This window comes from Carcharhinus amblyrhynchos, chromosome 1 (genome assembly GCF_965287045.1).
Source record: "Carcharhinus amblyrhynchos chromosome 1, sCarAmb.v2.hapA, whole genome shotgun sequence".
NCBI classification, from domain to species: domain Eukaryota; kingdom Metazoa; phylum Chordata; class Chondrichthyes; order Carcharhiniformes; family Carcharhinidae; genus Carcharhinus; species Carcharhinus amblyrhynchos.
The window spans coordinates 122441293-122458535 of record NC_137324.1 but is presented as its reverse complement, the minus strand read 5'-3'; the positions used below and the strand labels follow the sequence as shown (position 1 = coordinate 122458535).

The 17243-nt window shown below is 40.2% G+C and overlaps 1 protein-coding gene across 6 annotated transcripts in view; it reads left to right on the top strand.

Annotated features, from left to right (window-relative positions):
* The window catches only part of egf (epidermal growth factor), a 118000-nt gene that overhangs the window by 10177 nt on the left and 90580 nt on the right, over positions 1-17243 (top strand). For 4 of the 6 annotated variants that reach the window (XM_080191844.1, XM_080191822.1, XM_080191830.1 and 1 more), the window contains exons 2-3: positions 7035-7166; positions 14402-14601. In XM_080191844.1, the coding sequence (XP_080047970.1) occupies positions 7035-7166; positions 14402-14601 (332 nt within the window). The remainder of the gene's footprint in view (positions 1-7034; positions 7167-14401; positions 14602-17243) is intronic. The other 2 variants (XM_080191851.1, XM_080191838.1) reach the window with 1 other exon arrangement.

Below are 17243 nucleotides of genomic sequence, written 5' to 3'. Positions count from 1 at the left end.
GTTTTCAGTATTACTGTCTAGGGGTGAAATGTAGAATCTCTGGTGGCAACTTCTGGATTTCTGGGTTATCCTGCCCACATGCAGACTCCTGATATTGCTGTCTGTTTCAGTGGATTAAGGATGGGGAACACTGACAGTTTCACTATCATTCCTACTACAAATTCCTGATTTGATTTGATTTATTATTTTGATTTATTATTGTCACATGTGAAACCATACAGTGAAAAGTATTGTTCCTTGCACACTATACAGACAAAAGCATATCATTCAGAGAGAAGGAAAGGAAAGCTAGGGTGTAGAGAATTTGATGTCAGGTAGGTCCATTCAAAAGCAGGGAAGAAGCTGCTCTTGAGTCGGTTGGTATATTCCCCCGCACACAGCCTCCCCCTCCCCGAAATTAATGGAAATCAATGGAATTGACATGAATTTCCCTCGGTGTTGCAGGAAAATAAAGGAAGAAACTTGATAATTTTTCATCAATGCAAGAACTTAAATATAAATATACTAGCAATCCAGACCATTGTGGGTTGAAAAGATCTTCTTAGATCTTTTTCTCAGAGAAAGAGGTGGACACCAGAAATAGGAAATGAGTAATATATCAAATCAAAAAAGAAAATTGGCTGATTTTTCCTTGCAGTGAATATTTGAACTTGTCGAGTGAGTGCCAGATTACCTAGTAAGACATATTAATCATCTGATGTAAAATTCCATTTGGACCTAGAGAAATGTTCTTTCATACTCTGCAATGATCTTTGCACAGGAAACTCTTGTGGTGCAGTAGAGCATCTCTATTTCTAAATCAGAAGCTCTCGGTTCAAGTCTCATCTCATAACTTAATGGCCATAGAAGGTGTCTTGTATCATGGCCAAACAGGTTGAATATCAGCCTGAAAATCTTTCCAACATGCCTGATAACAAGTAACAAAAAGCAGAGAGTTTCCTGATCAGCCATAATGAGGAAGATGTCACTATAGTACATTGACAAGCATAATAATGGACCAATCCAATGGAAGTCCATGATTGTCAATGCCCTCTTAGGGCGTGGTACCTGAAGAAAGGTGAATGACCTCTTCATATAACATGTTTCTTACAAGCAAAACATGTATCCTTCTGGTTTTCAAAACTATCTTGTACTTTATTCTCAATTACACCAGACAAAAACTAGGCCATGATGAAATTGTCATCGATAGTGTGACTGTCTTGATGTGTACTGGAAATATCTAAGTATACTCATAGAGACTGGCAGTCTGGAATTTTCAGTATTGTTTGTGTTGTTAAGAATTTTGGAGAGTAAGCCTTAAAGTGACATTATCCTTCGCTATTCCTTAGAAATTCAATCAAGTATTCTTTGAAATCTATTCAAAATTTCAAAATAAGAAGCAGCATGTTAAAAAAGAACATTTACTATTATTTATCAGTTAATATTTGTGTTTTTGCATTGTTTCCAAGGCTGGATTCAGGCCCAGATTTCTAATAGCTTCAATTGAAAGCAATTTCAGATTGGGAGATACTTAAACAAGATCAACCTCTGTGTACACCTACATAGTTTTGACTTTTGGCTGAATATCAGTTTCCCCCCCCTCATTCCTGACATTGTTTTAATTGTAGAGAAACATCTATAAAAGCAATACTTCAGTGGATGTTTCAGTGGTAGACAAACTTTGTCAGGAATAGTGGGGGCACTTAGGATAATAGAATTGATCAAACAAATGTCCTTTTTCACTGATCAGCCTCAATTGTGATGTAAAGTATATTGTATATATAGATGTTAATGAAACACAACAATTCTGGCATTAAGTTGACCATTAGAATGTTAACATTTAAAAATTTTCCTTTTGATCTCTCTAACACTAAAATATAGCTGGCTATTTTTTGAAGTAATACTCAAGAATATGGTGGTTATAGGGACTAAACAAGAAATGCTCTTTTAATAAGAACTAATGGACGTAATTAAAGATGTCCATATTTTGGGGGTTTGAAGTAGCAGTGAATGTGTTGGCACACTTGTTGATCTACTAAAACAACTGGTTGATACAAAACTCACTATACATCATTGGCTAAATTTTTTAGTAAACTAAAAAAAGTTTAATATATAGGGATTGAGTTTTGACTTGTTTTGTTAGTTTTGCAACTAGATTCCAAAATAACTGGTTGAATCAACAACTAAAAGCAGGGACTTGAAAAGGTGAATTACTCCCAGAACCATTATATTCATATTTTGTACACTGGTTTAAGATCCTATTTGTCCAAATCAGGTTGGACCACAAAACTGACAACTTCCCAAATCGACATTGCAAGATTGCACTATTGTGCTTGTTCTGAAAGACTGTTAAAATTGTGTTTTTGCTTAGAACATAAGCACTAGTAGGAACATACTAAAAGTATTTTTGTTTTGAAAGAATTAACTTCAGCAAGGAACCCTCTAATGGAAATCAATGCAATAATCATTCAATATAGTCCTTTTAAATTTGGGTGATTTTAAATCAGTTTACTCGCAAGTGAAGGACTGGATGCCCTTAAGAAAATGCTGATTTTTGCTGATAAGCCCAATTTCTGCCAGGTTACAACTCTTAAATACATGATGGCATACTTTCTAATGGGGAGAAAAGGGCAGAACTATTACCTTCTATCATTCTGCCTGATTGCTCTGGTTCCTGGAAGACTTTTGTTTACCAATATGCGGTGTCTACAGTTTCAAGAGGAAGATAGGTATACTTCTAATAAAAAAGGGAAAGCGGGATATGGGGAACAGGAAAGGAGTTGGATTTGAGATCAGGGAAAGATCAGTCATTATCTGTTTGAATGGCGAAATAGGCTCAAGGGGCTGAATTTGCCTACTTCTGCTCCCAATTCCTATTTTACTATGAATTTTAATGAAAACTTAAACTTAAGCCAGAGCAATTTCAAACACATTTCCAGAGCAATTTTCCAATTGCACCAAAAATAATAGATTTTTTGAATTATGGTAAGTGTAAGTAAAAACAAATATAAGTGTGTTATTATCTGTTATGCTTAAAAGAGATAACTACTTCTGAGTCACAGCTGTAAAGCTATTTAACAAATGAGAAATAGACAAGCATTTTTTTCCCATCAACTCATTTTTTTTGCTGTATCGACAATAAGCAACAGTAAGCCACAGAATGTGCACAGTGACAGTAAAATGAATCAGCGTAGTGTGGGCAGTACTAATAACCACCTACAGATGTAGACAGAACCTGTTTCGGGTTTGACAATGAGTTAATGTATTTGTCTTTGCAGCTTTCTAATTTATAATTATAACTTGATCTGTCCTGGTATGTGTTGTATTTCTGCTACTGAAATCAGATAACCATGTGTCATCAAGATGAGAGGCTAAGCCTGAAATCAGTGACTCAAATAAAGGTTGAGAAATGATGGTTTATAATGATGTTTACCTCCTGTGGAGAAGCCAAGTCAAAGGAGAACTGCTGGCACATACCACACCTGGTGTCTGGTGGGGTAAAGCTCTTGTGAAATCATAAAATAGAATTACTGCTGACATTATCAGTGAATCAATGGTTCACATACTTGAACGAATTTTGTTCGGCTACTACATCCTCAAAGGTCTCGATCCATTTGAGTTTCCATCTGCAAACATTGTGAACAGTCATTTATAAGCTACGCTGCTTATGAAGTTGAACAAAGACAACTTAGTTGCTATACAATCTGCTTTAACACATTACCAATGTATTACAATTACAGCACACTGTACCAATCTTCTGTTGCTGTAATAAGTTACTAATCGGCCCTTCATCATGTTATGGTGGAGTGTTTAGTAGCCCTTACCAGTCGTGGCTGCACCTGCATTACTACAAGTGTGCATTATTGGGCTAATTTTGCAAATGCACATCTCAGTAAGAAGCCTCACCTTTGGGGGCATGCATTTGTAAAATCAATCATCATTCCTGTGTTGGATAGAACTTCCTCATTTCATTATCCTTAATGGTTTCTTCCTCATCAAAGAGAAGTTTCTGTGCAACAGCAAGAACCAGCATTCATACTTCCTTCATTGTAGGAAAATGTCGCAAGACATTTCACATGAGCTTAATTAGACAGAAATGGATCCAAAGAAGGAGATATTAAGACAGATAATGAAACTTAAGGGGCATCTGAAAGAAGGAGGGGAAGTTGGAGAGGCATTCAGGGGGATTTAGAGAGATAATTCCAGAATTTGATGTCACAATAGTGGAAGCCAAAGCTGGGATGAAGGATACACAAGGGATTAATGTTGAAAGAATACAGAACTCTTGAATAGTATATGATTGGAATACAAAGATATGGAAGACTGACATCATGGAGAGGTTTATACACAGAGATAAGACCATAAAGGGGGGGTGATAGCCTAGTGGTATTATCGTTAGTCTATTAATCCAGAAGCTCAGTTAATGTTCTGAGGTCCTGGATTTGAATCCCACTACAGCAGATGGTGGAATTTGAATTCAATAAAAAATTAAGATTAAGAATCTACTGATGACCATGAAACTATTGTCGATTGTCAGAAAAACTCATCTGGTATACTAATGTCCTTTAGGGAAGGAGATCTGCTGTCAGCAATGTGGTTGACTCTCCAACGCCTCCTAAGGCCAACTAAGGATGGACAATAAATGCTGGCCAGCCAGTAAAGCCCATGTCCCATGAATGAATGAAAAAAAGCTTGCCCTAAATTCAATCATCTGTGGTGTACTGTCCAATTTGTAGCTGACCACTCAGGCATAAATAGTCCTTAGCAATGATCCACATACCCATTGGAACCCTCCCAATGACTTCAAAGAATGGATATGGTCCCCAAAGGGCAAGGGCTCTTCAAACCAATCCCATTAAGTTTTGTATACATTCCTAAAATTACTCCCAGGAGCAAATTGTTTCATGCACAGACCCTAGAAACATAAATTGTGAAAAAAATCTCAATATGAATGAGAGAAAGCAACTGAAAATGAAGAGATCACTTCTTTCCCTTTTCTCCTCATCCACCAATTACTAAAAATAAGAGAAATTATTTTTTAAAAATCGAATGCTGGCTTAAGTAGATGTTTTTTGCTGAAACTTGAAGAATGTGTTTTACACAATTAACTAAAGTGTTGTGATTAGATGGTGCACTGTCACACCTTCGAGTAATATCTCCACATGCTTCATACAAAAAGTTACTTTGAAGGACTGTGAATGTTGTTTGCAAGCAAGATAAAGCATGTCTAATGCCTCTGTTAAAGTAGGAATGAAGGAATTTCATATTTGCATGCTGCTATTCATGCAATGTAAAATTTCAATCCCTTAGATCATTGGCATTTGAAAATATTTCAGTCAGTATGCAGTTCAAATTTGATATGCCCGAAGTCCAAAGGTGTGCGGGTTAGGTAGATTGACCATGCTAAGTTATCCCTAAGTGTGCTGAGATGTCTAGGTTCGATAGATTAGCCATGGTAAATGTATGCATTTACAGGGATAGGGCAGGGAAGAAGGCCTGATTGAAATACTCTGTCAGAGAGTCAGTGCAGACTTGATGGGCCAAATGGACTCTTTTGCACTGTTGGGATTCTATGTCAGGAAACTAAATTGCGCTGAACAATGAATGGAGAAGCAATATAAGGAAGGGAAGACTTGTGTCAGACAGAATAAGCTACAAAGCAGATGAGAAAAGAACATGACTGTCATAGAATCCTTACAGTGCAGAAAGAGGCCATTCAGCTTGTCAACGCTGCACCAACTTTCTGACAGAGCATCTTACCCAGGCCAGTCTATACTGCTTGCCCTATCTCCTATTGGACACTAAAGGGCAATTTAGCATGGCCAATCCACTCACTTGCACACCTTTACAGTGTGGGAGGAAACCAGAGCACCTGGAGGAAACCCAAGCAGACACAGGGAGAATGTACAAACTCTACACAGTCACCCGAAATCAAACCCAGGTCCTAGGCACTGTGAGGCAGCAATGCTAACCATTGTGCCACCGTGCCACCCATCTATGGGTTTGTGGAGTACATAGTATCATGTAAATGTACTCATAACAATATTAAAATATTTGGAGTCAATAAAGACTATGGGTGGGATTTTCCAGCCATGTTTGCCCCAAAACCAGAAAATCCGACCTGAGATCAACAGACCTTTCCATGATTTGCCTCTTGCCCGCCACGATTCTTGTGGCAAAAGGAGTGGAAAAATTCGTCCCTATATGTCCACGACAGTCTACACCATGAAGCTAGGATCGCTATATAATTATCCATGGACTTCATTGTCTTCCCATTGATGTTCCATTTTAAAGAAGGTCCTTAGCATTCCTGAAGTAAGTCCACTTTGTGGGGGTGAAATTGGTCTGCAGCAACAACACAGAACAAGCTTATAGAGAATTGGCAACTGATATTTCACCACACCTGATCAAACCTGATCCTCAGAGAATGAAAGTTCAAATGCTTTCAGGAGACTCATTTCCTAGTCTTACCGTCATTTTTATTTGGCTTGCAATTAAAAATCTTGGCAACATTTTCCAAGTCAGTGGAAAATAACAGCTGGAACAGTGATAGGTCAGCTGCCTATCTACTTATAGCACATTTTGCACTAATGGCAGAGTTCAATTTCTGTTCCAGCTTCCTTACACCCCTCAGCCTCTTTCCTTAAATGTTCCTGCAGAGATATCCATAAAGCAATCAACATGAACCCAGCAGTTATACACCCACAGCAACAAAAAACTTCAGGGAGGTAGTGAAGAGTTAAAAAGAAACACAATGGCCTTCAGAGCTACTGTCCAAAATATTTCCCAACTTAAATTCCTGTGAATAAAAATGTCTTAAGATCTCTAGCCAATTGATGGTCACAATAAGGGTTCTAACGCTTACATAATATTGTAAGGTATGATTCACCAATGAACTATGTCAACATTGTACTGCAAGTCAGACAAAACAATCTCAATTACCAATGGCTAAGCTATTTCTGTTGTTTATGCGAGTCAAATGCATAATTATTTCACTGGTGGCTCAGAGTCACAGCAGATTGGTATGTCACAGTGTTGTCAATGTTATCTTTCAGACATTGATGAATGTTTCGAAAACGGACTGGGAACTTGTGGTCAGATCTGTACCAACACGCCAGGGTCATACACCTGCTCCTGCCTGCCAGGTTACACGCTAGAGGATAATAAATGGTCTTGTTATGCGGACTGTAAGTCATCGATGAAATGATTTTCATTTCTCTTTTTAAGAAGGGACTCAAGCCAAAAGAAAAACTACACAGGAAAATGTAACCTAATACTTCAGTGCTGTTTTTGGTATATGATGAACATTTATGCTTCCTTCCTTTAGTTCTAAGTCGCATATCAAATTAATGCTCAATTTCATGAAGTTTTTCATGAAGTATTTCATGAAGGTTAGGTATTTCTGTGACAGCTTCAGTTTCTAACCATGAGACAACGGTATAATCTGACTGTCACTGGATTTCGGATTTACCTTATTTCTGTCTAGTGAGAAAGATCCTTGGCTTTGAGTTAAAGAAATGTAACAGAGATCAAGTGAGCCATTGTAGGAATTGACATTGAAATTGTCATTTTTATATGCTGTTCCCATTGTTATGAATGCTAAAATCAGTTAGAAACTTGTCTTTTCCTTATCCAAGCCTTTTTCCTCGAATGGTGATGGCTAACACGAGGGGACATAGCTTTAAATTAAGGGGTGGTAATTATAGGACGGATGTCAGAGGTAGGTTCTTTACTCAGAGGGTAGTAAGGGGGTGGAATGCCCTGCCTGCAGCAGTTGTGGACTCGCCAACTTTAAGGGCGTTCAAATGGTCAATGGATAGGCATATGGATAACATTGGAATAGTTTAGGTTAGGGGGTCATTAGGTTGGTTTCACTGGTCGGCGCAACATTGAGGGCCGAAGGGCCTGTACTGCGCTGTAATGTTCTATGTTCTTATCATCAGTCTTGATGTCTTGGGCAGCATGGTGGCACAGCTGCCTCACGGCACCAGGGACCTGGGTTCAGTTTCAGCCTCGGGTGACTGTTTGTGTGGAGCTTGCACGTTCTCCCCGTGTCTGCATGGGTTTCCTCCATGTACTTTCATAGTCCAAAGATGTGTGGATTAGGTTGATTGGCCATGCTAAATTGTTCCTTAATGCCAGGGGGATTAGCAGGGTAAAAGGTGGGATTACAGGAATAGGGTCTGGGTGGAATTGTTGCTGGCGCTGGCTCAATTGTTTGAATGGCTTCCTTCTGCATTGTAGGGATTTCATGATTCTTAGCTACCATTTGCCTGCAACATGGTGATGAGCTATTCAATTTCCCCAAAGCAAGCTACATTATTCTTTAGAAAAGCAGATATTAGTAAGTTAATAAGTAAGTTTATTTATTAGTCACAAATAATGCCTACAACGAAGTTATTGTGAAATTCCCCTAGTCATTACACTCCAGCATCTTTTCGGGCAATGAACCTAACCTAATTAATGTACCTAATTAATTTCAAATGATATGAAAATGAGGAGAGATGCTTAACGAGTGGATGAATCGATATTCTCCATCATCACAAAGTCAAAATTACCCCCCAGTGTGAGCTGGAGAAATATGGAATAAAAAGCTAACTGCCATCCTTCTACAATAACGTGGTGTTGTTCCTGCACTCAAATACTTTCAGCAAAGTATGGTACTGATGGAAGATGGGTTGGGAAATCATGAGCTCCAGAGTATGAATTTCCACATGTTTGAATTAATAGATTATAAGTCATGGTCTGCAGATCCGTAGACCATCCAGGTGGTCGACGTTTCAGTAGGGGAGCAGTTCGGGAACAGTGACCACAATTCAGTAAGCTTTAAGTTACTGATGGATAAAGATAAGTGTCGTCTTCAAGTTAAGGTGCTAAATTGGGGAAAGGCTAATTACAACAAGAAGAGCAGTAGATGTGGTTTATATGGACTTCAGCAAGGTGTTTGATAAGGTGCCTCATGCAAGGCTTATTGAGAAAGTGAGGGGGCATGGGATCCAAGGGGACATTGCTCTGTGGATTCAGAACTGGTTTGCCCACAGAAGGCAAAGAGTGGTTGTAGATGGGTTTTTTTCTGCATGGAGGTCGGTCACCAGTGGAGTGCCCCAGGGATCTGTTCTAGGACTCTTGCTCATTGTGGTCTTTATAAATGACATGGATGAGAGAGTGGAAAGATAGGTTGGCAAGTTTGCTGATGACACAAAGGTTGGAGGTGTTGTGGATAGTGTGGAGGGATGTCAGAAGTTGCAGCGAGACATTGATAGGATGCAAGACTGGGCGGAGAAGTGGCAGATGGACTTCAACCGAGATAAGTGTGTGGTGATTCATTTTGGCAGGTCAAATATGATGACAGATTATAATATTAAGGGTAAGACTCATGGCAGTGTGGAAGATCAGAAGGATCTTGGGGTCTAGGTTCATAGGACGCTCAAAGTAGCTTCGCCGGTAGAGGCTGTGGTTAAGAAGGTGTATGGTGTACTGGCATTCATCAATCAAGGAATTGAGTTTAGGAGTCGGGAGATAATGCTGCAGTTGTATAAGACCCTGGTCAGACCCCACTTGGAGTACTGTGCTCAGTTCTGGTCACCTCATCACAGAAAGGATGTGGAAGCCACAGAAAGGGTGCAGAGGAAATTTACAAAGATGTTGCCTGGATTGGGTGGCATACCTTATGAAGATAGATTGAGAGAGCTTGGTCTTTTCTCCTTGGAGAGATGAAGGATGAGGAGTGACCTGATATAGGTGTATAAGATGATGAGAGGCTTTGATTGAGTGGATTCTCAGAGGCTTTTTCCCAGGGCTGAATTGGCTGCCACAAGAGGACACAGGTTTAAGGTGGTGGGGAGTAGGTACAGAGGAGATGTCAGAGTAAGTTTTTTGCTCAGAGGGTGATGGGTGCGTGGAATCAGCTACCGGCGGTGGTGGTGGAGGCAGATTCAATAGGGTCTTTTAAGAGACTTTTGGATAAGTACATGGAACTTAGTAAGATGGAGGGTTATAGGTATGCATAATAGGCAGGAGCATGTTCGACGCAACTTGTGGGCCGAAGGGCTTGTTTGTGCTGTAATTTTTCTATGTTTCTATGTTTTTTCCCAGAGTGGTAGGGGGCACAGGTTTAAGGTGCGAGGGGCAAGGTTTAAAGAAAATGGATGAGACAAGTTTTTTACACAGAGGATGGTGGGTGTCTGGAACCTATTGCCGGGGGAGATAGTGGAGGCAGAAACAATAGTGACTTTTAAGGGGAATCTTGGTAAATACATGAATCAGATGGGAAGAGTAGGGGATTTTAGTTCAGCCGGGCAGCGTGGTTGGTGCAGGCTTATGGGCTGAAGGGCCGATTGTTGTTTGCTGTAATTTTCTTTGTTCTTTGTTATTATTTGTTTGATCATTGTTTCTAGGGAGTGGCACTCCCTGTCCAGAATTTTACCCTCCCCCACCGGTGGGTTTTTAGGCGGGCTGAGCGGAGAGCATCAGATTAAAGTTCTGGGATTCCCTTTGGGTTCCTGCCCACCTGAAGCACACAGTGATGTTATGCAGAGATGCGCAAGGCCTCACACAGAAAGCCCATCCTTATTTCATCTGAAGCCCTTAAGTGGCCAACCACTGAAGGATTGCTTCCTGGGCAGCCTCAATTTTTTGCCATCCAGGAGGATTAAACTCGCAAGGGGAAAAGCTTAAAATCTCTGGATTGGAACCTAGATGGGAAGTGGAGGGGGCTTCTTCATCAGAAGCCCCCTTCTGAAGTTGGGCGTACCTCCATTAAGGTCTGGTGGCTTATAGACCTCCGTCTCTCCCACCCTCTCCCCTGAGATCCCAAGCACCTCTTTTGCACTCGTCACCATTTCTCAACCAACTACCCCCCCCCCCCACCCCCCCCTCACTAGGACTTCCTTGTCGTCCCCACCTGGTACACCTCAAACACACCTGGGACTCTGGTACCCCAACCTAGACTCAGGCATCCAGCTGCATTTCTTCTTCTATCCACTGCAGCGCTGTCATTATGGGAACAGGTCTCTAAAGTGGGAATTCCTCCTGAGTAAGGGATGGATGTCCCATCTGCAAGCACTTCAAGCTCATTTGAGCATGAAATGGCTGTGGAGAACTTGGAGTCAGTAAGAAGTGAGACATCGCCATCCAAAAAATAATTAGGCTCTTAAGTAGGTACACTGCCAGGATGGAATAACCAATTAATGTTTTTCACTGAAAGTTGAACAAAAATGTTGGTCTTGCATTGTGAGAACAGATTCCACTGCTGTCGACAAAGAAGCTAAAGGTTGTAAACTGAGCTTGAAAAAGTTGTTGGCAAAAATCTAGGCCAGCTGTCAAATTCCTGAGAAAAAAACAAACCCAGTCTGGTTCAGCATTCTCATGTCATTTACGTAGATGATGTCCACATATTCTAAAGATGCTAACATTAATCTGCTCTGTGTTGACAAAGAATCCAGTAACTCACAGAGATTGTTAGGATATACCGCATACATAAAATGCTCTGGATGGTCTTGCATTGCCAATCACTAACAATCTGTGCAACCTCTTTCAGTTAATGTTTCTCAAGAAATAATCAATCTGTAGCTATCTGGACGGTATGGTGGCACAGTGGTAAACACAGGAAGTCTGACAACACCAGGTTTAAGTCCAACCAATTTATTTGATAGTACACTCACAAGCTTTCGGGGCCTGGACTTAAACCTGGTGTTGTCAGACTTCTTGCTGTGTTTACCCCAGTCCAACGCTGGCATCTCCACATCATGGCACAGTGGTTAGCAGTGCTGCCTCACAGCGCCAGGGACCTGTGTTTGATTCTGCCGTGGGTCAGTGTCTGTTTGGAGTTTGCACATTCTCCCTGTGTCTGCGTGGGTTTCCTCCCACAGCCCAAAACATGTGATGGTTCAGTGCATTGGCCATGCTAAATTCTCCCTCTGTACCTGAATAGGCACTGGAGTGTGGCGACTAGGGGATTTTCACAGTAACTTCATCACAGTGTTAATGTAAGCCTACTTGTAATGCTAATCAATAAACCTAAACTTACTTGAGAGTAGTTTGAGCAATTTTGAAAACTAATGACAACCAGCTCTCTTGGAAAAATGATTAATTGCAAGGAAAATTTCACAAGCAATGTAAGACAAACCTATCAACATCGTTAATATGTATACTAGTTAATACATAGAATTTCATAAATCCCATCTCCTACTGTTGGCTTTTTGCTTTTTTAAATTGTATTAGTATTCCATTTGCATTTTCAAATTATATTCTTCTTTTGTTAGATTCCCTTGATTCTGTTCCATCATTCTCGAGCGACTGCTAACTCCATTCAGTAACCAATATGTAAGAATGACTAAGCGATGCTTTGTATGCTTAGCCCTCTTTGCTTCAGTCTATGCAAAAACTTCATTTTAAGATATTTCTGCCTATGCAATCACATTTAAATGCTAGACTGTAGGAGTTAACTAATACTTGACACCATTTTAAAACTCAGAAGGCATGCTGTGTTAGCTGAGAATTGACCGCATTCCTGAAAAGTACACAGCAAGCAAAACAAGTTTTGATAACAACAGCTGCAAAACCAGTTTTGCTTGCTGTGTACTTTTCAAGAATGCGGTCAATTTTAATTTCTGTTCAATAAAAGAAATTTATTTGAAAATTCATACCAGTGCTGTCCTTGTCTATTCAAAGGAATGAATGAACCCTACAGTGGCCTGGAAAAAATTGCCTGAACATTATCCTCAGAGAATAGATTTCTCTCCACTAGGTACCTACCCCTGCTATCTGTAACCATAATTAAGAACTCACAGTACTGTGGAATCACATATGCAACCTACATTATGGAGCTTTGTTACATGTCAGATACTTATGTCAATATACTGACTTCCAAACAGCAGATTTTGGTTGGACTAAACTGGTATTTAAGACATACAGCAGATTATATCTGCATCTTGATTTAACACTGCATACTATTCCCAACTACAACAGTTGCAGGTACATTAAATGAAAAATCTAGGTAGGTTATTATATAAACATGACACACTTAAAAACATATTTTCACGGGCCTTTGAGAGAATTTAAAAGGCTTGAGATTTGATTACATTTTAAGTTGTGTTTACACTGCAACCTGAAATTGCTGCAAAATAGTTTTCACTTCACAGTAACAGCAATTGCAATTGGAGTTCAGCAACATAAGCGACAGAGACACAGAATCATAGAATCCTACAGTGCAGAAATGGGCCATTTGGCCCATCGAATCTGAACCGACTCCAATCCCACCTGGCCCTATTCCCATTATCCTATGTATTTACCCTAGCTAGTCCCTCTGACACTAAGGGGAAATATAGCATGTCCAACCCATCTAACCTGCACATCTTTGGACTGTGGGAGGAAACTAGAGCACCTGGAGGAAATCCGCACAGACATGGGAAGAATGTGCAAACTCCACACAGACAATGACTCAAGCCAGGAATTGAACCTGGTCCCTGGCACTGTGAGGCAGCAGTGCTAACCACTGTGCCACTATGCTGCCCATAAAGAACCAGTGGGCAGAACTTTCCCATCCCATCCATCATGGGAATCATAGCGAGTGGGGGCAGACCATTGCAAAGGTCTGTTGAGCTCAGGGGGGGATTTCCAGTCTTGGGGTGAGAGCAGCTGGAAATTCTCACTCAGAGACTTCTTTTAGATAGCAAGCTGTTATGATCTGGAATGCAATACTTGAAACGATGGTGAAAGAAAATTTAGTAGTCTGCACAACTGCAGCAAGCTTCCTTGTTTTAATCATCCTAATGCTCTTGTGATGAAACTTACTTTCCATAACTTATATACTGACTTGCCTATTTCTCCCTCCCTCCTCAATGCTTTTCCAATCCCTTCCAATGTTAATGTTGATGTTTTATGAAAATTTTGATATAGGCAATAGATAGTATTGATGACCCTGACTAAGGTCACAAATGTAGCTGAAGGTGTTAAGTGGAAACGTTTCTGGTACAGGGAAACTAAACATTTCAAAAATGAGTTGGCTAAGGCACTCCAAAAGTGCCACTGCTAGCCTGGGAGGAGTCAAAGCTGCACAATGCAGATGCTACATCTTGTAAGGAGGTCTTCCTGGAAGAAAACACACAACTCTGGTCTTGCCTCCTATTGTGATTCCGAGATAGTTGACCACTTTTAAATCAAAATTCGAATTCCAAGTGGCCAAATTAACAGAAGTGCACAACAATATTTTCAATTTTAAGGCTGTTACTGTAATACACAAACTAAAAGCAACACTGACTAAACATTCTTTCAGGCAATTTATATTCTATACAACACAAAAGACCCTCCATCTAACGTTAAAAATGACCAAAAATCTTCATCTATAGTTATATTTAATCTTTAATAGTAATTTCTAGCCTCTGATGCGTTCATCTATTTATATGTCCTTAATTTCTTTAAGCTCCACCACCATACCTCATCTTCAGCCACGGCAATGCAATATTCAGGATTGACATAGAGGGAACAAACCACCAGAGGCTCGTGACCAATTCTGGGATATCAGTCCTCTTGGACTTCCACTATAGGAATGGAAGAATTTATTGGGCAGTTCCAGAGAAAGGGCTGATTCAACGAGCCTTTATAAATGGCACTAAAAGAGAGGTGAGTGTATAGCACTGAAGTTTTGATTTTCTGGCTTTATTCTTGCAACATCTTGTCATAGTCAGACTGTGATAAATGCTTCAAACTTGAAGCTGTTCCTCTAAAATGAAATTATATGGGGAAGCGATGGCCTAGTGGTATTATCGCTGGACTATTAATCCATAAATTCAGCTAATAAGAACATAAAACTAGGAGCAGGAGTAGGTCATCTGGCCCCTCATGCCTGCTTCACCATTCAATAAGATTATGGCTGATCTTTTTGCTGACCCACCCGCTCACCATAGCCCTGAATTCCTTTACTGGTCAAAAATGTATCTATTCTTGCCTAAAAGACATTCAATGCGGTATCCTCAACTGCTTCACTGAGCAGCGAATTCCACAGATTCATCTCTTTTTGTGAAGACATTCCTCCTCAACTTAGTCCTAAATCTGCTTCCCCTTATTTTGAGGCTATGCTGCCTGGTTCTAGTTTCAATTGCCACTGGAAACAACTTCCCTGCTTCTATCTTATCTATTCCTTTCATAATCTTATATGTTTCTATAAGATCTCCCTTCATTCTTCTGAATTCCAATGAGTCTCTCATTACTCAGTCTCTCCTCATAAACCAATCCTCTCAATTCCGAATTCAATCTAGTGAATCTTCTCTGCACGCCCTCCAGTGTCAGTATATCCTTTCTCGAGTAAGGAGACCAAAACTATATACAGTACTCCAGGTGTGGCCTCACCAGCACCTTATACAGCTGCAACATAACCTCACTGTTTTTAAACTCCATCCCTCTAGCAATGAAGGACAAAATTCCATTTGCCTTCTTAATTACCTGCTGCATTTGCAAATGAACTTTTTGTGATTCATGTACAAGGACACTCAGGTCTTTCTGCACAGCAGCATGCTGTAATTTTTTACCTTTAAATAATAGTCCATTTTGCTGTTATTCCTACCAAAATGGATGACCTCACATTTACCAACATTGTACTCCATCGGCCAGACCCTTGCCCACCCACTTAAACTATCTATATCTCTTTGCAGACTTGCAGCATCCTCTGCACACTTTGCTCTGCCATTCATCTTAGTGTCATCTGTGAATTTTGACACACTATACTTGGTCCCCAACTCCAAATCATCTATATAAATCATAAACACTTGCGATTCCAACACTGATCCCTAAGGCACACCATTAGTCACTGATCGCCAACCAGAAAAACACCCTTTTACCTCCACTCTTTGCTTTCTGTTAGTTAACCAATCATCTACCCATGCTAATACATTACCCGTAACACCGTGTATTTTTATCTTATGCAACAGCCTTTGGTGCGGCACCTTGTCAAATGCCTTCTGGAAATCGAGATACACCACATCCACAGGTTCCCCATTGTCTACGTAATGTTCTCAAAGAATTCTACCATATTAGTCAAACATGACCTGCCCTTCATGAACCCATGCTGTGTCTTTCCATTAGGACAATTTATATCCAGATGTCTCGCTATTTCTTCTTTGATGATAGATTCAAGCATTTTCTCTGTTACAAAAGTTAAACTAACTGGCCTGTAGTTATCCGCCTTTTGTCCACCACCTTTTTTAAACAGTGGCATCACATTTGCTGTTTTCCAATCTGCAGGAACCACTCCAGAGTCCAGCGAAGTTTGGTAAATTACCATTAGTTCATCTGCTATTTTTCCCACCATCTCTTTTAGTACTCTGGAGTGCATTTCATCAGGGCCAAAAGACTTGTCTATCTTTAACCCCATTAGCTTGCCCAGCACAACCTCTTTTGTGATAATGATAGTTTCTCGGTCCTCACCTGCCACAGCCTTCTTGCCATCAATTTTTGGCATGTTCTGTGGACCCGAGTTCAAATTCTGCCATGGCAGATGGTAGAATTTGAATTCAATAAAAAAAATCTGGAATTAAGAATCTACTGAATCTACCATTAAACCATTGTCAATTGTCTGAAAAACCCATCTGATTCACCAATGTCCTTTATGGAAGGAAATCTGCCATCCTTACCCAGTCTGACCTACATGTGACTTCAGAGCCACAGCACTGTGGTTGACTCTCAACTGCCCTCAGCCACTACGAATGGGCAATAAATACTGGCCAGCCAGCGAGGCCCATATCCCACGAATGAAGTAAAAAAAAATTAAAATATATGGAGGGAATTCTCCAGTCTTGGTCACCTGCCAGTGAGAATGAAGAACTTGACGTTCAACCAAATCTCTATTCACAACAGTGGGGCTGAATAATCCCAGCTACAGGAGAGATCAGAGAATTCTGGCCAATAGATTTGGATTAATGTTTCATCGGACCTGTCAGAAATAAACTATAAGATGGCTGATTTCAAATTTTACAAAATTGAAAAAAGACGTGTGCTATACTCATGAGTGATGTGAATAATTAAATCTATCTTCAAGAAGGTCTGTGCTGTATAAAGTAGGCACTGAGAGAAATTAATTTCTCAGAGCGATGGGTAACATTTGGTATAGTTTTGAAAGTTGAATGTACTTTTTGATGTAAGTTCCTCCTACTTAGCTTTTTAGAGAAGAGCAGAATAGAGGAAGATTGCAGAGACAGGAGAGGAGATTCAGTACCCATGTGCTGCTGGGTTACTCTCTCGGTCTGTTTCATTTGCATGTTGGAGGGCTT